This window comes from Grampus griseus (assembly GCF_964374135.1).
Source record: "Grampus griseus genome assembly, chromosome: 12".
Lineage (NCBI taxonomy): Eukaryota > Metazoa > Chordata > Mammalia > Artiodactyla > Delphinidae > Grampus > Grampus griseus.
In genome coordinates, this window is record NC_139006.1 from 65,029,414 (window position 1) to 65,051,737 (window position 22,324).

Here is a 22,324-nt window from a genome sequence, read left to right on the forward strand (position 1 = left end):
GGCCTGCCTCTTGTTAATGAATTATAGCACACAGGAGGGACAAAGCATGCTTTGCTGGGCAGCTGGAGTAACAAAAGTAACGAGGATAGGTTGGAACAGGACCTGCTCCTCCAGACTGGTTTCCCCACACAGATCTTCCAGGAGGGGCCCCCCGACACCAGGGAGGAACGGGCGCGGGACTGCTCGGGCCGTTTTCCTCCCCAGGCAGGAGCGGGACCGGTTCTGGCGACGGCGGGGTTACGCCCAGCCAAAGGTGTAGTCTGGGAGAGCCAGTTCTGGCTGGAAGGAGGCGGGATGACGGTGCTCGGCCCCGCCGAGGCGCTTTGTATCTCTCCCACCTCCTCGGCGTTCCTGAGGGCTGTTGAGGCGCAGCCGCTCCCTAGCTGTCCCGGCCGCTGCCGGCCTAGCGCCCCGGGCTCCCCGCCAAGGTCGGGGCGCTCGCCGCCCTCGGTCCCGGGGTCCCCCGGGCGGAGATGGAGCCGGCACCCATGGGAGGAGCAGGGACACGCGCAATAAAGGGAAGGAGAGGAGGAAAAAATGGGGAGGGAGAGGAAGAAGCTGCCTAATTCCTCTCAATAAGTAGTTGCGCGAGTCAGCCGACTCTCGGCGCTGGTTACGCGCCCGAGATCCCCAAGCCTGGCTTACTGTTTCCTTTGGGGAGTGTCGCCTGGCATCCCTCTAGCCCTCCACCCGCAGGTGTGAGAGTGCCTACCACGCGGCAGGCGCCGCACTGAGCGCTGTACTATAGTAGGTTTTTTAATTTCCCCAACATCCCTAAGCGACAGGAACTGTTACCGCCCCCGTACTGGGGACGAAGGAAAGGCCTTGGAGAAGTTGGGTGGCTTGCCGCGAGTTTTGCAGCTAGTGGCTGAGCGAGGACTCCGAGAGGGGTCTGAGCGATCCTGATGCCCAGGCCACAGCCCGCAGCCCCTCCGCTCTGCCGGGTTATTGTCTGATCACGCCGTCTGCACCTGTCGCGGGCCTCGCTAGGCAGGAGCGCAGGAGGAAAGGGAGAAAAGAAGGACCACAGGGTGACCAGGTGGCTTTCCTCCATCCGTACCCTTGGCCCGGGGCGAGGAGAGAACATTTCTGGCGCGGGGATGGCTTTGCGCCTTGGAGAGGACAGCCTTCCTTCTCCAGCGATCGAAAGCGCGGCGGGAACAGGGCTTTGGGGCAAGGACCCTCCTGGGGCTGCAGGGGCGAGCGGAGAATCTAGGGTCCGGGAGTGGACACTAGGAAAAAGTGGGGTGGCGAGAGCGCGGCTGCCCGCGAAGCTGACTGGGGAGGAGACAAGGCGGCGCGTGTAGAGTGTCCACGCGGTGGGTGTGCGGCGCTTTCATTCAAACTTTGGGGAGTCTTTGGTTCGGGCGTCAGAGAAGGTGTGACCAATCAGAGTCCGGGGACGGGAATAAATTATGCAAATCACCATCTGGCGATGGGTCAGATGACTCCAATAGTTTAAAAAACTACCTCGCCGGGGAGCTCGCGGTGTGACAGTGGCGAGCCCTGGCTTCCCGGGAGAACGGCACGGGTGAGGGCAGATCTGGTTCTGGTTGGAGCATCTTCGCACTCCCCTCACCACCCCGTGGCTCAGTTTAGCCAAGTTTTCGTTTTCCACCTTCTCCACCTGCAGCTGTCTAAGGCCACCACTCTCTCTGGTCTAGAGAAGCCTTCCCACTTCGGGTCTTACGGGCTCGGACTGCTGGAAACATCGAGAGGCGGCTTTTTTTTTTTTTTTTTTTTTGTGGTCTTTCTAAAAGTCCCGTTTGGGGGAAGGGGATGTGGCCGGGAAGGATGAGAAACTCCGGTCTTCTGCTCTGCCTCTGGAGCGCTTACTGTTGCTTTGCCGCGGGAGGTCCCGCAACCCTTGGTCCAGAGGGTCGGCTGCAAGGTAACGTGTCCTTGTTCTTATTAACACCCCACAACTTCTTTTCTGTGCCAGTTCCCCTCTGTCTTGCGCACCCTTCTTCCTCGATCCTGCGACATTCTTCTTCCTTACCCCCTGCGCTGTCCATTGGGTCCTCCTAATCAGCCTTGGAGATCACTTGTTCCTCGGCGCTTCCGACGAGGACATCCCCGGCCAGGCGTCCAAGAGGCCGCAGGCTCGCCCGCGCTCGCTCTCGCCCCGCCCCCTTGTCGTTATACGGTTCTCCTCTCGGTGCTGTCCAGTCAGCAGAGTTGGCTGCCAGCGGCTGTTTAACCTTGTCCTCCTCTTTGAACCTGGGGTTTTCGAGGCAAGAAGGTTGTTAGAGCTCTATCACCTGGTGCCCTTCCTTTTAATCTCGGTGTAGGTGTCTTGAAAGTTAAGGTATCAGGGTAGCTGGCTCTGGTTTGAGTAGTGCTTGCCGGGAGTATTAGGTGAGTAACTTGTGCAGAGAAGCTGCTGGGCTTATTCCCCGGGTTGCCAGCCTCCTCTTCCCCAAGTCTTTCCAGCCCTTGCTCTTCCTCTTCTACCTCTCCGTCCTCCTCCTCCTCCCAGCTGCCAGCTTTTCTTCTGAGTTCTGCGCGGCAGTCTTTTCTACTGGAGGAACCTGCCCCGAGGGGCGAGGGTAGGGTCACCCAGCGGGAGTACCAAGTCAATTAGTTAAGCAGAGGAGAGCGGGGAACCTCTGAACCACACACTTATTTCATCTTCTACTATTCTGCTGAGGTTGGGTCAAATGATGCTGGTCCATGTTGCTTATGTGCGTGCAGGAGGTTAATTGGAATGAATGGAAAAAACTTGTTTTATTTAACATGTTCCCAACTCTAGTGCAGTTGAACCAGGGTAGGTTGCATCTCTAGATCCTCTCCTGTAAAGTGCTAACATTCCTTCCAACTTCTATGTTCTGCGATTCTGAGTATTTGGGGGCCATTTCATTCATTCAAAACAGTATTTATTTGCCAGGCATGCTTCTCGGAGTGAGGGATAGAGCAGTGAACAAAATGGGTGTAAACCCCTACCCCCATGGATCTTACATTTCAGTGGTGGGAAAACAGCTAGTCAACTAATTAAAATATATAAATAGTACTCAGTGTTATGGAAAAAAATAAAGCAGAGGAGGAAAGTACAGAGGGCTGGTGGGAGAAGGTGGCGCAGTGTTAACCTGGGACCAGGCTTCCATCCCTGAGGAGCTGACCCCTGAGCAAGGAGCTGAAGGAGGTAAGAGAATGAGCCTGAGGACATCCGGATGAAGGACGATCATGAAGTTCCAGAGGCTGAAGTGACTCAGGCTGGAAGTAGTAGAAATGAGCTAGAGAACTGTGGTGTCAGAGAGAGCCAGCTGCTAAGGTGAACCTTTTATGTCAGTTTGTGAGTTTATCCACAAGTCGGTGGCAGGAAGCCAGCAGACTCCCTTTCCTTTTCTCCTGGACTTCCCACCTGGTCTCTGTGAGTGGCTATCTGGGTGGAAATTGAGAGATATTGAATGAGTTACGTCCGTGGTTCAAATTTCTGTCAGTTGGGGCTTTTGTTCGTTACTTTAATGACAAAGTTCTGCTCATGCATATTTAGTCGCATTTTCTGGAAACTTTTACCCTTTTTACATCTGGTGCATAGCTGTCCTCCCCCTTGTCCACTTCACCACCAACCTGTCCACCACTCTGGTCTCTCTTTCCGTGACTCCATTTGTTTTTTAACTCTGGGATAAATGAAGCTCCTGGGATGGTCATTCGGTACCTTTTCACTTGATTTCTGGGTGACCGGACAGTTTGATTTTCTAATTTCCTAGCCTGTTATCAAGGGATGGTATCCTGGATGGTTGGAAGAATGCTAGATGAGGCTCATTTAGGACCTGCTGAAATAGTGTGGTGATGACAGTACCTAGTGTTAAAAGGCCATAGGGACCATCAGTGACATGGGCTGTGTTTTGTAGTAGGGCCATCTCCTAGACGGCACTGTGTGTGTGCAGTGGAGCTGAAAAGAGAGGTTTTGCTGCGCTTATGAGCTTCTCCATGGCTTCAATAACTTATTTAATTTATTCAACAAACTAGAAGACTGTCTGGCACATGTCTGGTACTGCAAGGAGCACTGAGGATGCATGAGGTCTTTGGGGCAAGTGTTGAAATCGAGATGAGAGCATTAGGGAAGCCCATTGCATAAGAGGTCAACAGCTCCTTACCTCCAATTCCAAAATCTTTGAAAATTGAAAAATTTGTTTGGTAACTTGTTTGGCAGCAAGAACTGGCCTTACCTGACCTGAACTCTTACTCATTTGGCAGGAAAAACTGACCTGAACCGATAAGAGGATATTTAGAATCTTTTTTTTTTTTTTTCCCCTCGAGTGTGAGTAGTTATGTATTTCCCTGCAGAAATATTATTGGTGTATTTGATGAATGGGAACGTCCCAGACCCTGCTGGGGGTGTTATATTATATATATATATATATATATATATATATATATATATATATATATATATGCCATAATACCTTTCTAAAATCTGAGAATTTCTGAATTCTGAAACTCAACTGGTCCCAAGCATTTCAGGAAAAGAATTAAGGACCCATACTCCGAAACTAGTAACTTGAGGGAAGGAAAGAGAACTGGTTTGGATGGGGAAGAAGAAAGAAAAGCAAGAGAGACTTATTTCAGATTCACAGTAATTGATCCTAGTGACTCATTAATACTCCAATATTGGTGAGATGTCCCTTTTATAACATCTTTGCAACTCTTCTGGGAGGTGAGGAGGAAACATTCAGCAGATGTAAAAACTGAAACCCAGTGGGGTTAAGTAATTTGCTCAAGAGTGAATTAGAACTAGACCCTAGATCTCTCACCACCCAGGCCTGCTGGTTATGCCCTTGCTCTGTTATTTCTCCCCAGATGAGCTCAACAAATCCAGGGTTGTACCGGCTGCTGCCAAACCCCCTGTGAGATTTAACCTCCGCACTTCTGAGGACCCAGAGCATGAAGGATGCTACCTCTCCTTTGACCACAACCAGCCCTTAGAAGACTGTGGCTTCAACATGACAGCCAAAACCTTTTTCATCATTCATGGATGGACGGTGAGCCTCTGGGGGAGGGAGCTCTACAGCTTTCCGGGAGATTTGGTTTCCTTTGTTTTGGTCAATTAGAAAGAATACTGGTGCTTCCAGATTCCACTCTGTCTCCCCCTCTTTTCTTGTGGGCTGCTTGTATTTCAGACAGCTGTGAAGAATGTAACGGGCACTTGCTAAGGGGGCAATCTGGACTCCAGCAGGGCGGTATTTAACGCTGGCACACAGCGGGCTTTCAGAAAGTGGCTCTCCTGAGGGCAGCAGCCCAGCTCCACTGGCTCTTAAGGGGCCCTCTAATTACGCTTAATTACATTGGTCAACCACTGCGTCGCGGGGGCCATCCCTCCGTAAGAGCTGAGCTGAACGGAAGCAACTTGACTGGCTCAGAGAGTCTGTGAGGAGGCAGCTGGCCTGGCTGGCTGGCCCTGGTTGGCATGGTGCCCTCCTGTTTGCATAGAGATGGCTCCGTTTAAAGGCACTGGAGTCTTTATATGACCTAGCTGAGCAATTCACATTGAAAAGCCCATGACGAACTTCAACAAAAAAGGGCTTTAACACTCAGCCTCAGAAGCTTTTGACCAGCGAGGGATTTATTCATTCATCTAATGGCAGTCTGTAGGAAAATGGCACTATTAAGTGAGCAGGTTTCTGCCTGGGCTAATTGGGAGGGGACATTCCTCCTCTTAATGATGAGAAATTCATATCCGTTACATGCTTTCTGGGTCTTTAGGTCTATCACCAACTGTTGGGGTCAGGCCTGGTGGGGGTGGGTGGTGTGTAGGCACCTACCTACCTAATGTAATTGGAGGGATGATGAAGGGCCTGCCATCCATCCTCACCCCACAGCCTACGATTAGAATTATGCATTTGAAACTTTATAAGGCCCCCTGTCAAAATGCAAGTACAAACTGCCTGCAATTTACAAATGGGTTGCATTCCAGAAAGTTCTTTTATAATCTGTTTGGAACTTGGAACAGCAGTTTCCCATAGAAGCAAGATTGTAAATGGCGTTAGGGTTCCCAGGCCAGGCACAGAAAATTTGTTTATCTAATAATGTACTTGTGGATGGGTTTACAGCTGGACCTAGTCACCATTCACACTTTGTTTCTGTGGGAAAGTGTGTTCTGAGTTCTAATTTGGGATTCCAGGGACAGATCTTCTCTACTCTGGGGTCAAGAAGGATGGCAGAGATGGCTTGTGGGAAGGGGTCATTTGTTAACTCTGCATTTGCCTAAGAGACAGAATCTCCCTGCATCTCTGAGAAAGAAACTAATTATCCAGGGCAACCCTTCTCAGCTGCCTTTGAATGACGGACCAGGCCACTTACTGGCCTGACTGTGACAGGGACTTCGGTTAACCTCAAGCCAGCATCGCCACCAACTTATATCTCATAGGGGGCCTATCGGTCAGTGGGGCAGCAGCAGAGGACACCAGCTCTGACATCTTTGATGGGAAAAACTGGAGATGTCAAGCGCAATGGAAGACAATCACCCATGTACCAATCCTGCCTGTGGCTGGCCCGGCTCATGTGCAAGTGTTTGATGCCTGGGTAGCCAATGTGAAGGTTCCAGAAGTGGCTGGGGAGAAGGTCGTGGAACTGAATTCCATATTCATTAGGATTCTGAAACCCAGAAGAAAAATTTTTTTAAAAAGCCCCGTTTTCTCTGCAGATGAGCGGCATGTTTGAAAGCTGGCTGTACAAACTCGTGTCAGCCCTGCAGACAAGAGAGAAAGGAGCCAACGTCGTGGTGGTGGACTGGCTCCCTCTGGCTCACCAACTTTACACAGACGCAGTCAACAATACAAGGGAGGTGGGACACAGCGTCGCCAGGATGCTCAACTGGCTGCAGGTAACGGGACCTTTTACGAGCAGGACCCTGAACCCTTTTAAGAAATACAGGTCAGGGGCTTCCCTGGTGGCACAGTGGTTAAGAATCTGCCTGCCAATTCAGGGGACACAGGTTTGAGCTCTGGTCCAGGAAGATCCCACATGCCATGGAGCATTTAAGCCCGTGGGCCACAGCTACTGAAGCCCATGCACCTATAGCCCATGCTCCACCACAAGAGAAGCCACTGCGATGAGGAGCCCGCACACTGCAACGAAGAGTAGACCCCTCTCGCCGCAACTAGAGAAAGCCCGCACGCGGCAACAAAGACACAACGAAGCCAAAAATAAATAAAAATAAAATAAATAAATTTATTTTAAAAATTCTAAGACTGTAAAAAAAAAAACAGGTCAGACAGGTCAGTTTCAGTGAACTTCAGGAGTCTGAGAATATCTTTGAGCTTCCAATTTTTTACGGAATTAAGTATTGCTTGAAACATTTGGAAGCTGGGACTTTTAGAAAGCTTTCTAATTATTGACACATTTCTGGATTTTTCCTTTTACTTTACTTGAGGGAAGAAAATTTGCCTTTTGGTTCATTAATTGCTGATGCCCTCAGAAGCCAGGATCAGCTTGTAATCTTAAATACCTACTGAAGTCTGCTCTGGCCTTTTAAGGGTGGCTGGGCTGAGGGTACGGAGGGTTGGTTCAAACCAATGTAGCTTAGTGCCTTGCATAAAATGTGGAAAACAGATCTTGAGGTCTTAAATTTACTTTTTATAGCTTAATGATTTACCTGAGCTCAGTGGACTTAATGGGATGCAGGGGTACACTGGCTGGTACACTGGCTAAGTGACCCTATTATCTGGGTAATTACAGCCTGAGCTTCCTTTTAGAAACCGATGGAATCTGAATAATTTTGGCAGAATTCTGGTCAGGAGTCTTGAACAGTCCTCAGTCCTTTACCTGGGTTTTTTTTTTTTTTTTTTTTTCAGTATGCGGGCCTCTCACTGTTGTGGCCTCTCCCGTTGCGGAGCACAGGCTCCGGATGCGCAGGCTCAGCGGCCATGGCTCACAGGCCCAGCCGCTCCGCGGCATGTGGGATCTTCCCGGACCGGGGCACGAACCCGTGTCCCCTGCATCGGCAGGCGGACTCTCAACCACTGCGCCACCAGGAAAGCCCTACCTGGGTTGTTTTGTCGAGCTCGATTCCTGAGCCATGGGGTCAAATCACCACCTCCTCACCCCCACTGCTGAGTGCCCTGTGAGGGTCTGATGCTTCAACTCTGGGGTCCCAGGCAGGTTTGGGATGAGGAGGTCGGCAGCTCGTGGGCATAAGAGGGTGGGCAGGGGTCACCCTGCTGCAGGCTGTGGCTGGCACTTAGTCTCCAGTGAGCCTGGTGGCTTTGAGCTCCACACTGCCACCCCCCTCCCCCCTCCCGCGTCTCCCCAACGTGATTGACTTGTTGACTTGTTGGTGGCCTTGGGGCTCAGGACCACACTCTTCACTCACACACCTCTGTGACTTCCTGCAGGGGAAGGAGGATTTTTCTCTCAGGGATGTTCACTTGATCGGCTACAGCCTTGGAGCTCACGTGGCTGGGTATGCCGGCAATTTCGTGAAAGGCACGGTGGGCAGAATCACGGGTAAGTGTTGCTCCCTTCACTCATGGCTGATCCTGGAGCTCCCTCAGCTGCTCTGCCCACCAGGCTTTCCTGAACCAGAGTGCTCCCTAAGAGGCAGCAGGAGAGAGCTGTAGAGGGTTAGCCTTGGAAGAAACCTGGAGAACATCTAATTCAGGGCTTTTCAAATGTCCAAAAGTCTCAGAGCCCTTTTTCAAATTGAACGTGTGCAGGTCCCCAATGTATGAAACAGATAGAAGGTGTGTTCTGGTCAAAGCTGGGTATTTGCAAGTAGTGTTAACCTTGTTATTTGAGCCTCCCCCTTTTCTGGAGGAATTTCCGGGTCCCAGAGCACCAGGGAGCACAGTTTGAAAACCAGGTCTAGTGCAACAGGTGAGGAAACACCCAGGGGCAAAGAGCTAAGACTCAGGGGCAGACCTGGGGTGGAGCCCAGGCCTGCAAGCCTCTGGTGCTCACTTCTAGTCTCTGCCCATGGTAATGCCAGGACCTCAAGGGAAAGGAATGAGAGATGGGCTGTGGTTTGAATTCTGCCTCTGGTTTCTATTTCATCCACTAACAGCCTCTTTCCCATGTTTAGTTGGCATATTTATTAGTGATAATTACCTGTTTAGAATGAGTGGTTAAATGTTGTCGTTAAAGAGACCTTTCTATCTGATATTGGTACCCAGGTAGTCGATAGAAATTTGAATTTTCCACGTTAGTGAGCTTTTTTTTTTTTTTTTTAAGTGAAAGCGAGTTTATTTGGAGAGATAAACATTCCATAGGCAGAATTGGTGAGCTTTTTTTTTAAATCTTATTGAAGTGTAGTTGATTTACAATGTTTTGTTAATTTCTGCTATACAGCAAAGTGATTCAGTTATACATATATATATTCTTTTCATATTCTTTTCCATTGTGGTTTATCACGGGATATTGAGTACAGTTCACTGTGCTATACAGTAGGACCTTGTTGTTTATCCATCCTATATATAACAGTTTGCAATTGCTAATCCCAAATTCCCAATCCTTCCCTTGCCCCCTTCCCCTTGGCAAATAATTGGTGACATTTTGATATGAGAGTTTGATTTAAATCATTGAATGATAGTGAAAAGTGGAAAGGATTCTCTTCCCCATTTGGAGGCCCTCTCAAAAAACATACTCTCCTCTAGGAGAAAATTAATGGCAAATTTTTTTTAAGATTATATATTTATTTTAAAATTAATTAATTTTTGGCCGCCTTGGGTCTTCGTTGCTGCACGTGGGCTTTCTCTAGTTGCGGCGAGTGGGGGCTACTCTTCGTTGCGGTGCACGGGCTTCTCATTGCAGTGGCTTCTCTTGTTGCAGAGCACGGGCTCTAGGTGCGCGGGCTTCAGTAGTTGCAGCACGTGAGCTCAGTAGTTGTGGTGCGTGGGCTTGGTTGCTCTGCGGCACGTGGAATCTCCCCGGACCAGGGCTGAAACCTGAGTTCCCTGCATTGACAGGTGGATTCTTAACCACTGTGCCACCAGGGAAGTCCTTAATGGCAAATTTGTTGCCCTGAATTTTTATCCCCCTGCTAGCATTCTTTTATTTGTTTTCCCTCCCAGCTTCTCCCTCACCTCCAACATGCTAAGGGCCTAACTGGCCACCCAGAAGGAAAGAGTTAATCGTTTCCTTCCTGGCAATGTTTTCGTTTGAAAACAGGGTTCAGGTAGAAGGGAGTCGTTAGCTAAAGAATGATTTAGTAGAGGTAGAGTTTCTGGTTTCAACAACAAGCCAGTGGGGCAGATTTAAAAATAGATACATTTGTGAGGTTTAGTAGCCCTGCTTAAATCATTGTCCCTGGGCTTAAGTCTAATGAGCACACACACACACACTCCTTTAGATCCGACTGTTTGATTCAGCATAGCTTGAGAGCTTTACTTTTGGTTATCAAGATGCGGGGCCTGAACTGTCTAACGGGTAATGTGGCCACACATGACTGCTCATTAACCCATCGCTGGAGCAAAGCCGTTGGGCCTCAAGCCCCTCAGGGTTCTATTGGCTGAGCACCTCCTCCTAGCCCCCAGCAAGAGGCAAGATGTTGCAGAGCTCAGCCAGCTGTGCTCAAACTGCAGCACACACAAGGTCCCTGCCGGAGCACCAGGGCCAGTGTCCTTGGCAACAAAGACAAGCTGCAGATCCTCCCTCTTCCTCTTTCTAAGTCTGAAATGAGATGGGGCTAGTAGGAGAGTTCCAGTTCTTTCCCCCTGCCTGTCTGGGTGGGAGCAGCTGAGATGCGGGCTTTGCTGGCAGAATGCTAATCAGTGCTCTGGGCTGTCTGCGTAGAGCACTGGGACCGGCATGTCCTGAGCACAGCCCCTTTTCTGCAGCCTCTCTGTGGAGCAGGGGACCGGGGTGAACATAACAGGAAGGAATGGCCTCTGTCCAGTTGCCAGGCAGCACCTCAGAGGGTATCTGGCTGACCTGACGTATGCTGCTGTGCATGTCTGATGGGAGAGGCCTGTGCCCTCTCCTCTCCCCTCAGACTTCCCATGGGTCTGGGAACCAGGTGGTCCTGACTGGTAAGAGCACCAGAAACTGCAGCTCGTGTGGGGCAGAGGCCAGTGACGCCGCTGTACCGAGGCCAGCAGGGGTCCTTAGCCTGGACCTGCAGGAGGTACCTGAACCCCAGTCTTGCTTGGACCAGAGAGCTCTGGACTGAGGTTTGCTAAAGTTTTATCCTCTTAGGCTTCGGAGGGAGTTCTGTGACATATTAGGGAAGAGGTCATATATTTCTAATTGAACTTGTGTTTTGTTAGTTATAAATAAATAAGCAAGCAGATCTGTTCATTCATTCAAGAGATGTGAACTAAGTGTCCACCCTGCAGGCTGTGGGCTAGATGCTACCTAATGTCAAGCACTCAATGTGTGACAGGTATTTTATGCCATATGTAAGCCACATAGCGTCCAGGCAAAAGGGTCCTTGGGCTTCATTTTACAGATGGGGAAAATAGGACTCAGTATGTACTTTAATGATATCTCACACCCTGAGTAGCAGAGCTGGGATTCAAACCCAGGCAGGCCATCAGATTCGAGTCTGCACCTCACCACTGCACAATGCTGCCGCTCTCCTGCTGGGAGAGATGCAGTAGCTGTTACAGCGCAGCAGCCTCTGCCCTGCCAGGCCAGAAGGTGGAGGTTTTCCTGTGTGTATACATGTGCACGACAGGGTGTGTGTGCGTGTGCATGCATGTGTATATTCCATTTGCTGGACAGAACACTTTGCGGGGAGTCTGACTGAATGGAAGAAGAGGTGGTTCTCCATCATCTCTTGTTTTTGGAGGGGATGCGTTCACCCTCCTATTCCTAGTTAAGAAGTAAATTGTGAAACTTTTCCCCAGAGTCGGTGGGCCCTAGCTACGTGTCAGGCGGGGTCAGTCCGGGGAGGTGAAAGCTCTGCCTGCCAGCCGGCCTTTCCAGAAGCCCCGTCAGCCGCCTGCATTCCTCCAGCCCAGCTTGGTTTCCATGGCACTGACTGTCTGGTGGAGACTTTTGTTCACCGATACAAGAGCCCCTCTCTTATTGGCTGCAAAGCAGAATGTTCCTCTTCTTTCTTTTTTTTTTTCTCCAGAGGACATGGTGAGAGGCAGGGAGAGGCCACCTGTGTCAGTACTGCGTCCGTTCAGTCCCTAAAAAGAGTCATCGAGGGCTATTCCGGGAGGTCACTGTTTTTGTGCCATCTTTCTTTTGGGTCCTGGGCTAGAGATGAGCCCCCAGGCAGCCTGGGCTCCCTTTCTGCCTCTGTCATTCATACATTTTTCTCAACTTCAGAGTGTTAATCATTACCAGTTCTCATGAGTAGCGAGTTCCACAGGTTTACTGTCCGCTCTGGACAACAGTTCTACCTTTTGTTTATCCTAAAATGACCCCCCTCAAGCCTCACGATGTGCTCCCTTGTTCCACTGCACTGGGGTCTGGGAAACACTGTTCTATTACTCATCTGCTGCTTTCACAGCTCTGTTCTTGGTCATACCTCCTCCCTACCTTGGTGTTTCTAGATCCAGGTTTCTCAACCTCAGCAACTATTCATATTTGGGGCCAGATAATGCTCGTGTGGGAGCTGACCTGTGCATTGCAGGATGCTTATCAGAATCCCTGGCCTCTACTCCCTGGATGCTAGCAGCTTCTTTTCTCCCTCTTCGCCAATTGTGACAACCAAAAATGCCTCAGAGGTTGCCAAGTGTCCCCTTGGGAGCAAAATCCCTCCTAGTTGAGAACCACTGTTCTAGACTAAACAAACCCCCTTCCTCTGCTGCACATAATCTTTTCTTAACTTTCTCCAGGTCCTCTCTCTGTGTCTGTAGGGCTCTAGGTTGGGATGAATCCAGCTCCCATATTTACTTAAGCTTGGTAATAGTAGCCAGTATTACCCTGACAAGCCCTTACTCCTTAATATCGCACAAGAACTGTATGAATCAAGACATTCAGATTTCATTTTCGAAATGCTACTGAAGCATGGAGAAGTTTTTCCAAAATCTGGTCCACAGACCACTTATTTTTAGGATCAGCTGGGGAATAAACCTCTATTTCTGGGCTCTACACCGGACCTACCAATCAGAATCTCTTGGGGGTCAGGGAATCTGCATTTTATGCTTTGCAAATTCTATTTTGAAAGGTTTTACACTCATGTGGTTCCCAAACTATTATACAAGATGGTGAAAGTGTCTCTGTTGCTGCCACTATCTTTGCAGTTGCCTACCCTGCCTTCTCCCCTGACACACATACACACAGGTGACCTGGGGCTTGTGCGTCCTCCCAGAGTTTTTCATAGCTACACGGTGGAATCCAAATTTGTAAGAAGCTCCCCAGAGATATTTGTGCTGTTTCAAATGTGAGAACCAGTGCTCTCTGCAGTGCTGTTTGTTTGATACAGAAAGTTTGCAGACAAAACGTTTTCTCCTTGTGGCTGCAAAAGAAAGGAATTCTGGAGGCTTGAGACACGGCTGCTCAGTGTGCCTGGTGTACCCCCCTCTTGCCATTCCACTCCTGGGCCTGATTCATAACTAAAGGAAGGGGAAGTGTAAGTCCAAATACAAATAGCTCAGTTTGGGGAGACTGAGTCTTCCCTCTTGAAGATGTAGGTAGCTTAGTTATTCTGTCAAAATTCTGCTAAAATTAAGACTGTGGAAGGCTCCCAGTGGCAGAATAAATGGAATGAATGGCTTAGTTTCAGCCAGCCCAAGTTCTTTCTAGAACTGCTTCAGTTCTTCTTTTTTTTCTTTTTAATTAATTAATTTAATGTATTTATTTTTGGCTGCATTAGGTCTTCATTGCTGCGTGCAGGCATTCTCTAGTTTTGTGAGCAGGGGCTACTCTTCGTTGTGGTGCACAGGCTTCTCATTGCGGTGGCTTCTCTTGTTTCGGAGCACGGGCTCTAGGCATGCAGGCTTCGGTAGCTGTGGCACACAGGCTCAGTAGTTGTGGCACACAGGCTCTAGAGCACAGGCTCAGTAGTTGTGGCTCACGGGCTTTGTTGCTCCGTGGCATGTGGGATCTTCTCAGCCCAGGGATCGAACCTGTGTTCCTTGCACTCGCAGGCGGATTCTTAACCACTGTGCCACCAGGGAAGCCTCTAGAACTGCTTCAGTTCTGACAGTGCACGGTTCCTCAGATCCACGTGTCACTTGAACCCCGTGGCCAATTTACTGAGTCAGCTGAGTTGTCAGGACAGGTGAAGGCTTCAGAAGAAAGCATACGTTCCTCTGCAACAGGCACCACACCCTTTAGGATTCCCAGGGTGGGGGTGTCTTCATTTTACACTTGCCGGTTTAGCTATCCACCAGGACTCACTGCCTTAGCGCACCTGACACAGCTGGTCTTGGCTCTCCCTTCTGCTGTAGGTTTGGATCCTGCTGGGCCCATGTTTGAAGGGGTTGACATCCACAGGAGGCTGTCCCCTGACGACGCAGACTTCGTGGATGTCCTGCACACCTACACGCGCTCCTTTGGCTTGAGCATTGGGATTCAGATGCCTGTGGGTCACATTGACATCTACCCCAATGGAGGTGACTTCCAGCCGGGCTGTGGACTCAACGATGTCTTGGGGTCAATTGCATATGGAAGTGAGTTCCTTATTATTATTTATTTTGCGGTACACGGGCCTCTCACTGTTGTGGCCTCTCCCGTTGCGGAGCACAGGCTCTGGACGCGCAGGCTCAGCGGCCATGGCTCACGGGCCCAGCCGCTCCGCGGCACGTGGGATCTTCCCGGACCGGGGCACGAACCCATGTCCCCTGCATCGGCAGGCGGACTCTCAACCACTGCGCCACCAGGGAAGCCCCGAGTTCCTTATTTTTTGTTTTGACTCAATTATAGCATCTCCTCCTAAATCAGCCGGAGCTGTTCGTGCTCCCGACAGCATCCGTTTCATTATTCCCACTAGCCCCCAGCGGCCCTTCTACAGTTTATTCTACAGTTCATCATCCTGCAAGCCAATTAACAGCCTTCCCGTGGTCTCTGCTCTGCTTTCTTGTGCTTTGAGGTCACAGTTATTATTGATTAATTTCTTTTTATAACAAAAGGAATACATATTTGTTGGGAAAATAATCAAGCATTATAAAATTGCCTAAAGCAAGAAGTGAAAATACCCCCTCATTTCCCACACCTACTCCTACTTTCACTCTCCAGAGGTAGCCAATATGAACACGTTGTGTGTATCCTTCCACTCTTATCGCTTTGCAAATTTATTTGTGTGTGTGTGTGTGTGATATTTTTCAAAATCACATTGTTCTGCAACTTTGCTTTTTCAGTCCTAATATATATTACGGACATTCTTAGACATCAGAGTACACATATCTACTTACCTTATTCTTTTAAAAGGCTGTATAATATTCTTTAGCATGGATGTACTATCATTTAATTTTTGGTAACATTTTAAAGAAATAAACTCAAGATTCTTCCTCCATTCACTTATAATCTGTCTTGCTGGATGCTAAGCCTATTCCCAGCAGTCTTGGGCTGAAGTGAGCTTGCTGCTGAAACTGAGGTGCTTGGTTTCTCATTTGCTCACCGCCTTGCATCCTGGCAGCATTTCTAAGTCTTGGCCCCAGTTGGCTCTCTCCACTGTGATGCTCTGCTCTTGGGATGTCCACTCTGTCACTCAGTCTTAAGTTGCTCTCTCCCAAGGTGATAACATCCAAGGAGCCCCTGCGGGGCTTGGGGGTTCATGCAAGGGGAGTTCAGCCCTGCAGGGGGGATCAGATGATGGCATTTCTTAAGGCTGGTGATATTAATGAGGAAGGGGAAGGGGAGCTTTGCCAAATTTTTCTTAAGGTCCAAGGATTTACTGGAACTATTGGCTTTAGCCTCTGGTTACAAGAAATAATGATTACTGCGGGTCACAAAAATCCAAATTATACTCCTAGCTTTGCAACCAACTGACTCTGTGACCCTGAGAAAATGACTTCATCTCTAAGGGCATTTGGGCCCATAATCTACAACTGAAAGTACTGGACTAGGATGAGGTTGGCAAACATTTTCTTTCCTTTTTCTTTTTAAGTTTTTTTTTTAATAAACTTATTTATTTTGTTTATTTATTTTTGGCTGCTTTGGATCTTCGTTGCTGCTCTTGTGAGCTTTCTCTAGTTGCAGCACACAGGCTCGGTAGTTGTGGCACACTGGCTCTAGAGCGCAGGCTCAGTAGTTATGGCGCCTGGGCTCTGTTGCTCCGTGACATGTGGGATCTTCCTGGACCAGGGATCAAACCTGTGTCTCATGCATTTGCAGGTGGATTCTCAACCACTGCACCACCACAGAAGCCTGGCAAACATTTTCTTAAAGAATCAGCTAGTAAATATTTCCAGCTTTGCAAACCATACTGTCTCTGTTTCAACAACTCTACTCTGCTACCGTAGCATGGAGGCAGCCAGAGACAATAGATAAATGAATGCATGTGGCTATGTTCCAATTAAACTTTAGTAAAATGGGGCCAGCCTGCAAGGTGCAGTTTGCTGAGCCCCGGACTAGATGATGTTTAGCATCTGATCCATTTCCAGCATTTTGTGACCGCATGACTCTATCAGGACTTAGTGACTCTTACTGCACAACTTGTCTCCATCACCCTGTTTAGTGCCTGTGCTATGCATTCTCTTGCTCTTTATTGCTTCACGTGTATCAGTGCTATCTTCCCACCTGGAGGGCACGCAGTCTGGTGGCAGGACTGGCTTTCAGTTCTAAAGACAGTATATCACTGGGCATGCATTAAGAATGACACAAACGGGCTTCCCTGGTGGCGCAGTGGTTGAGAGTCCGCCTGCCGATGCAGGGGACACAGGTTCGTGCCCCGGTCCGGGAAGATCCCTCATGCCGCGGAGCGGCTGGACCTGTGAGCCACGGCCGCTGAGCCTACGCGTCCGGAGCCTGTGCTCCGCAATGGGAGACGCCACAACAGTGAGAGGCCCGCATACCGCAAAAAAAAAAAAAATAAAAAGAAAGAAAAGAATGACACAAACAAGCATACTAACAGTGACATGAAAAGCAGTTATTTCTGATGAAGTGTACAGTACTTACTGATGGAGTGGGCGGATCACCGAGAAGCAGCGCAGCCTGATGGTCTCCGTCTCTCTCTCCCCCAGCAATTGCAGAGGTGGTGAGATGCGAGCACGAGCGGGCAGTACACCTCTTTGTCGACTCTCTGGTGAATCAGGACAAGCCGAGCTTCGCATTCCAGTGCACGGACTCCAACCGCTTCAAAAAGGGGATCTGCCTCAGTTGCCGGAAGAACCGTTGTAATAGCATTGGCTACAATGCCAAGAAAATGAGGAATAAGAGGAATAGCAAAATGTACCTAAAAACCCGGGCAGGCATGCCTTTCAGAGGTAACCTTCATCCAAACCTGCATTGCCCTGGGGAAGGACCTTTTTCCTCCTTCTAAATATCACATCGTAGACGGGCACATTCCTGCAGTTAAATCAAATAACTGCAAATCACATTAAATTGTGTATGCCTAGGAAAGTAAATCTTTAAAAATAAATGATGGGAACTCCTTTTGTGATGTGAATCACCACTCTATGATCACAATATCGCTATCTTAAGTTTCTATCTTGCATTTAGCTTTTCAAAGCTGTTTCGTATTTGTTTTCTCATTTGATCATCGGAATAATCTGTGATAGGACTAACAGTGGATCCAAATGATATCTCGCATTTTTATAGCATGTTATAAAACCGTAAGGTTTTGTGGGTATTGTGGGTGGAATTTGAGGCTCAAGAAGTTAATACCTTGGTCCTTAATTCAAGGTCACGCAGCTAGAAAGTACCTAGGTCAGCATCCCCCAAAGGTCCCCCAAACCCAAAGTTCAGGGCTTCTTCTATACTGCAGTGACCTTTTACGCCATTGGACAGAATGAGATCAAAGGGAGGCTAGAGGCTGGGCTGGACCCAAAGGATGAGAGTCCCTAAAAACTCACTGTGCTGGGTGACTCAGTTTGGGTCAGGGTGCCCTAAGATGACAAGCAAGGCTCACAAATGTCTCTGTTCTGCTGTCTCTGCAGTTTACCATTATCAGATGAAAATCCATGTCTTCAGCTACAAGAACATGGGAGAAATTGAGCCCACCTTTCATGTCACCATTTATGGCACCAATGCAGACTCCCAGAATCTGCCTTTGGAAATGTAAGTCACGGGTTTCCTTTGCTGAGTTCAGGACAGAGAACGAATTGGTTTGAAAAGGAGAGAGAGCGCAGGAGCTCTCTGTGTGCCGGGTAAACAAGTGCAGGGGAGCTCGTCTGCGTGCCAGGGAGGAGCTGTGTGTTCCTCTCCTGCTTCACACTCTCCACCTAGCCCTTGACTCACAACGTTTCTGGAAGGGCAGCTCCTGCGATGAATCAGCAGCGTGAGAATCTGCTGGATCAGCTGGGCAGAAACTGCTGTTTCATTTCAGAGAACGCCTGATTCCTGAGGCTTTAGGAAATTTGGAACTTGATAAACATCGTCCCTGGCATGTTTCTAATTATCTGTGGGAGGGGCACACAGTGATCTGTATGTGTTGAGCACTTGTAAGGTGCAAAGCGCCACGCTGAGTAATGCTGGGCTTGCAAAGTAACGTCATCAGAATACTCACTCTCAGGGCTGGGGTTCTAGCAGGAGGAACAGGCTTGTACGCACACACTCATGCACACACATGGGGTGAGACAAGCTCCCCCAAGTGCCACGTGAGAGGGACAGGCAGGAGGGGCTGAGAGTTCCGAGGGAGATGGATGCCTGTGGGCTGAGAGGAGGAGGCGCTGTCGAGTGGGGATGTGACTTCTTTGCGCTTTCTCATTTCTGTTCTTTCCTGGTCTTGTCCCCCCAGGAAGTAGCATGGATGGGGAGATGCTCAGGAATGGTTTGGGGTGCGGTGGGCAACATTATCTCTCTGCCCGTGTGGAGCACATCTGAGTTTTCATCCCGGTCCTGCTGGTGGGACGTGGAGAACGTAGGGGGGACCTCTTGTGCATTTCTCTCCCATCCGAGTGGGGCAGGTGCTGCCACTGCGTCAACCCCCACGGTGCTGCAGTTTTCCAGGGGGCGGGGGGACTGAGACCAGCTTCCCTCTCCCCTTGCAGAGTGGAGCAGATCGAGCTGAATGCCACCAACACCTTCCTGGTCTACACCGAGGAGGACTTGGGAGACCTCCTGAAGATCAGACTCACCTGGGAGAGGACTTCTCAGTCCTGGTACAACCTGTGGAAAGAGCTTCGCAGCTACCTGTCTCAGCCCCGCAGGTCCGAGCAAGAGCTGAATATCAGACGCATCCGCGTCAAGTCCGGGGAAACCCAGAGGAAGTAAGTGCCTCACGACCCTTTCCCTGTTCTCGGTCCGTGGTCAGCGGAAGGCGTGCGTCTCTGCAGCGTCCTTTCCTTTGCTAAGCGTACAGCTTCCATCTTTCCGTATCCAGAGTACATGGGCAAAACTGCAAACCCTTTGCGAGGAGAACTGAATTCCAGACCAAGGCCTCTGTCCACTGTTGTGCAGCTTGTACCCTGATCGCAGGCCCTGGGCTGAGAGGGGTGGGCAAGCGGGGGCTGGAATCCAGCCCTTGTTCCATTGGCCAAGCCCTGTGCTGGCCTGGAGGAAGAGGGCTTCTCCTGGACAGGGCTCTTTAGGAGTGCTGCCTTGTTAATTTGTTTGCTCTGGGGTCCGTGCAACCAAAAGCCTTTGCTTGCTCCTGTTCAGAGCAAACCAGACTATCCAGTTTAGGGAGCCTGCATGGATGAGGTCTGTGGGAGTCCTGGCTTCCCTTGCATCCAATTTTCAGAGCATTATACCTCTCTTTGGGAGGCTCTGACTCAAGGACATGCGTGGGGCGCTAACGTCAAGTAACAGATTCCTCTGTGCCACGCCGGCTGGCAGTTTCCCCACGTCTGTTAACCAAGCCTAACACAAAAAATCCACCGCTAAATCAGCCGCTAAAACGCGGCTTGACTCTCGGAGCAGCCAGGAAGACCTTTGTCAAGAGAGGAGGGTTTCCTTGGCCAAATCCTTCAGCAGACCTCCGGGAGGTCACTGCCAGCCTTGGGATGGTGGGAGGAAGCCTCCACCTTCTTTCTATCTCTTCTGGCATTTTCTCCATTACAATTTTTCATGCATCCCGTTTCCATCCACCACCTATGGTGCAGCTTGGCCATGCAGGGGGTGGAGGCTTAGGTTGCTTGTGTGAGTGATTCTGGTCGAAAGACCTGTGCACCGGTGTGTATGTGGCAGGGGTGGGTGACAGCTGAGGGGAGCTGTTAGTATGAAGGCTGTGATCTAGATAATTGCGTGTCTTTTTCCTTCTCTCGGTGCTTATAAGTGCGGCCTGTACCAGAAAGATGTGTGGTAGCAGAAAGATGATCATTTTTATAAAATATTTCAAATTTAATAAACCACTGAGACTTAATAAATGTAAACCATTTTCATATTGGTTTCAGATATAAGATTTTAAACAGTAAAACATTACAGATAAAGCTGAAACCCCTTTGTGCCCCTCCCCCGTCCGACTCCTCCCCTTTCAAACCAAATGTACCCATCTTCCAACATTAACTAATGTCAGTGTGTTTTCCTCTTCATGATTTTTATACTTTCCCTACTTCTGTTTTATCCATAAACAACCTACAGAGATGTTTTGGTTGCTTCTGAAGTTTACGTGAGTGGACACATTCCTTTAAAAGTTGCTTTTCTCCATTTAACATAGTTTATGAGATTTATCCAATGCATACAGATCTGGTCTATTCACATTCAACTCCCGTATGTAAACTGCCATTGCACAAACAATAGTTTCACCATTGTTCTGCTGAATATTTAAGTTGTTGCTACATTTTTCAGTTACAAATAGTGCTGCGATGAACATCCTGGGACATTTTCCTTGTGTACGTGTGTGAGGGCTTCTTTGGGGCACGTTGAATCACTGGGTTATAGTGTATGTATTCTCCAACTGGACGGGATATTATTAAATCCCTCTCCAAAGTGGTTGGACCAATTTTTAATCTTATCCACAGAGTAAGAGCTTCCTTTTCCCCTCCTCCTCACCTACCTTTGGTGGACATTTTTGCTATTCCGTTGAGTGCGAATTGGTCCCCGACTGTTGTTTTCATTTGTATTTCCTGATTGTGAGTGTTGTGGGTGTTTATGGGCTGTTTGGGCTTCTTGGCGAAGGTTCTGAAAGCTGTTGGGAATGTGGCTTTTGTCCTGCTGGTAAGCATCACGGTCAGGTGTACCACATGTCTATTGGTCATGAGGTCATGCTGTCCACACACCACTGAAGCTGGGGCAGCCCACATGGTTGGGCTGTGAGTTACAGTTGAAACGATTATTAGATCACGGATTCTTCCTGTGATCTTTGTTGTCTACTTCTTGAATCTTTGATATTAGCCCACAGCTGAGTTCCAATTACGCTTGTCAATGGGTATTTCTGGACACCATGCTGGAGGGACCTGGAGTTCCTCCGTTCAAGGAGTTTATAGTCCACCATGGATGCAAGAATCCACAAGCTATTCAAGGCAAGATATAATGTGTTAAAATGAGCTAAAGCTTTCATTATTAACTCCGTGCCATAAGAAGTAATGACAAAAACAAAAGCAACATTTATATAAGGATGTGCCTACTTATGAAATTGGAAGGTCAATGGAGGGTTAGATTAATAAGGTCTCGGGCAATCAGGGAGGTTTCAGAGAGGATATGCCTTGGTACAGGCTTTTGGATAGACAGAAGGAAGAAGGTGGAAGGGGTGTGATTAAAGTCTGCATGAGCTGAATCATGGGAGACATCAAAGTGAGACGCTTTCAGTGTGCTTGTAGCTGCAGTGGGGAGTTCTGAAGGGTCTTGAGTCAGGGGTCACATGATAAAAGCTTCTCTTTTCTCCTTATTCCATCTGCCTCAGGTCCAGAGAGCACCATATGGCTGGTGCAAGCCATGTACCTTCCCCTAGAGTTTTGGCTACATCAGTGGTTTCTTTTTCCTCCTAGATTGACTTTTTGTGCAGAAGATCTTGAGAACACCCGCATATCCCCTGGCCAAGAGCTCTGGTTTCACAAGTGTCGAGATGGCTGGAGAATGAAAAATGAAACCAGGTAAGCAGGACATTCTCAGAGGTTCATGCAATGCATGTTGATGGGTCCCCTAGTGTAGGCTGGACATGTGTCTGGCACTTGGGACACATAAGTCAACAAAAACAGATAAAAGTCCCTTGCTTTATGAAGATGACCTTCTGCTGGAAGGAGTAGGATGTTGGATGGTGTGAAAGTCCCTTTGCCTCTCGCTCTGCTTCATCCTGTACGTGTCACAGCCATGGTCCTGCTGGAATGAGGTCTTTCAGTGACTAAGTCCCAAGCTTGGTACCCATGTCCTCAGCTTAGATGGAGCTTCTCTGTAGTGACTGGGGCTGTGGGAAGCTCCAGGGCTCCCAGCTTCTTTCTGGGCACCAGGT

General features: G+C 49.0%; 1 protein-coding gene across 1 annotated transcript; it reads left to right on the forward strand.

The window, feature by feature from the left end:
* Positions 1–1,662: 1,662 nt before the first annotated feature.
* On the forward strand, positions 1,663–21,972 carry LIPG (lipase G, endothelial type; the record flags this gene model as incomplete). Its single annotated transcript, XM_082667996.1, has 9 exons — positions 1,663–1,891; positions 4,804–4,985; positions 6,647–6,826; positions 8,337–8,448; positions 14,286–14,507; positions 17,019–17,261; positions 17,934–18,054; positions 18,987–19,205; positions 21,864–21,972. The coding sequence occupies exons 1-9, from the start codon at positions 1,780–1,782 to the stop codon at positions 21,970–21,972; spliced, it is 1,500 nt and encodes a 499-aa protein (XP_082524122.1). The 5' UTR covers positions 1,663–1,779.
* Positions 21,973–22,324: the final 352 nt, after the last annotated feature.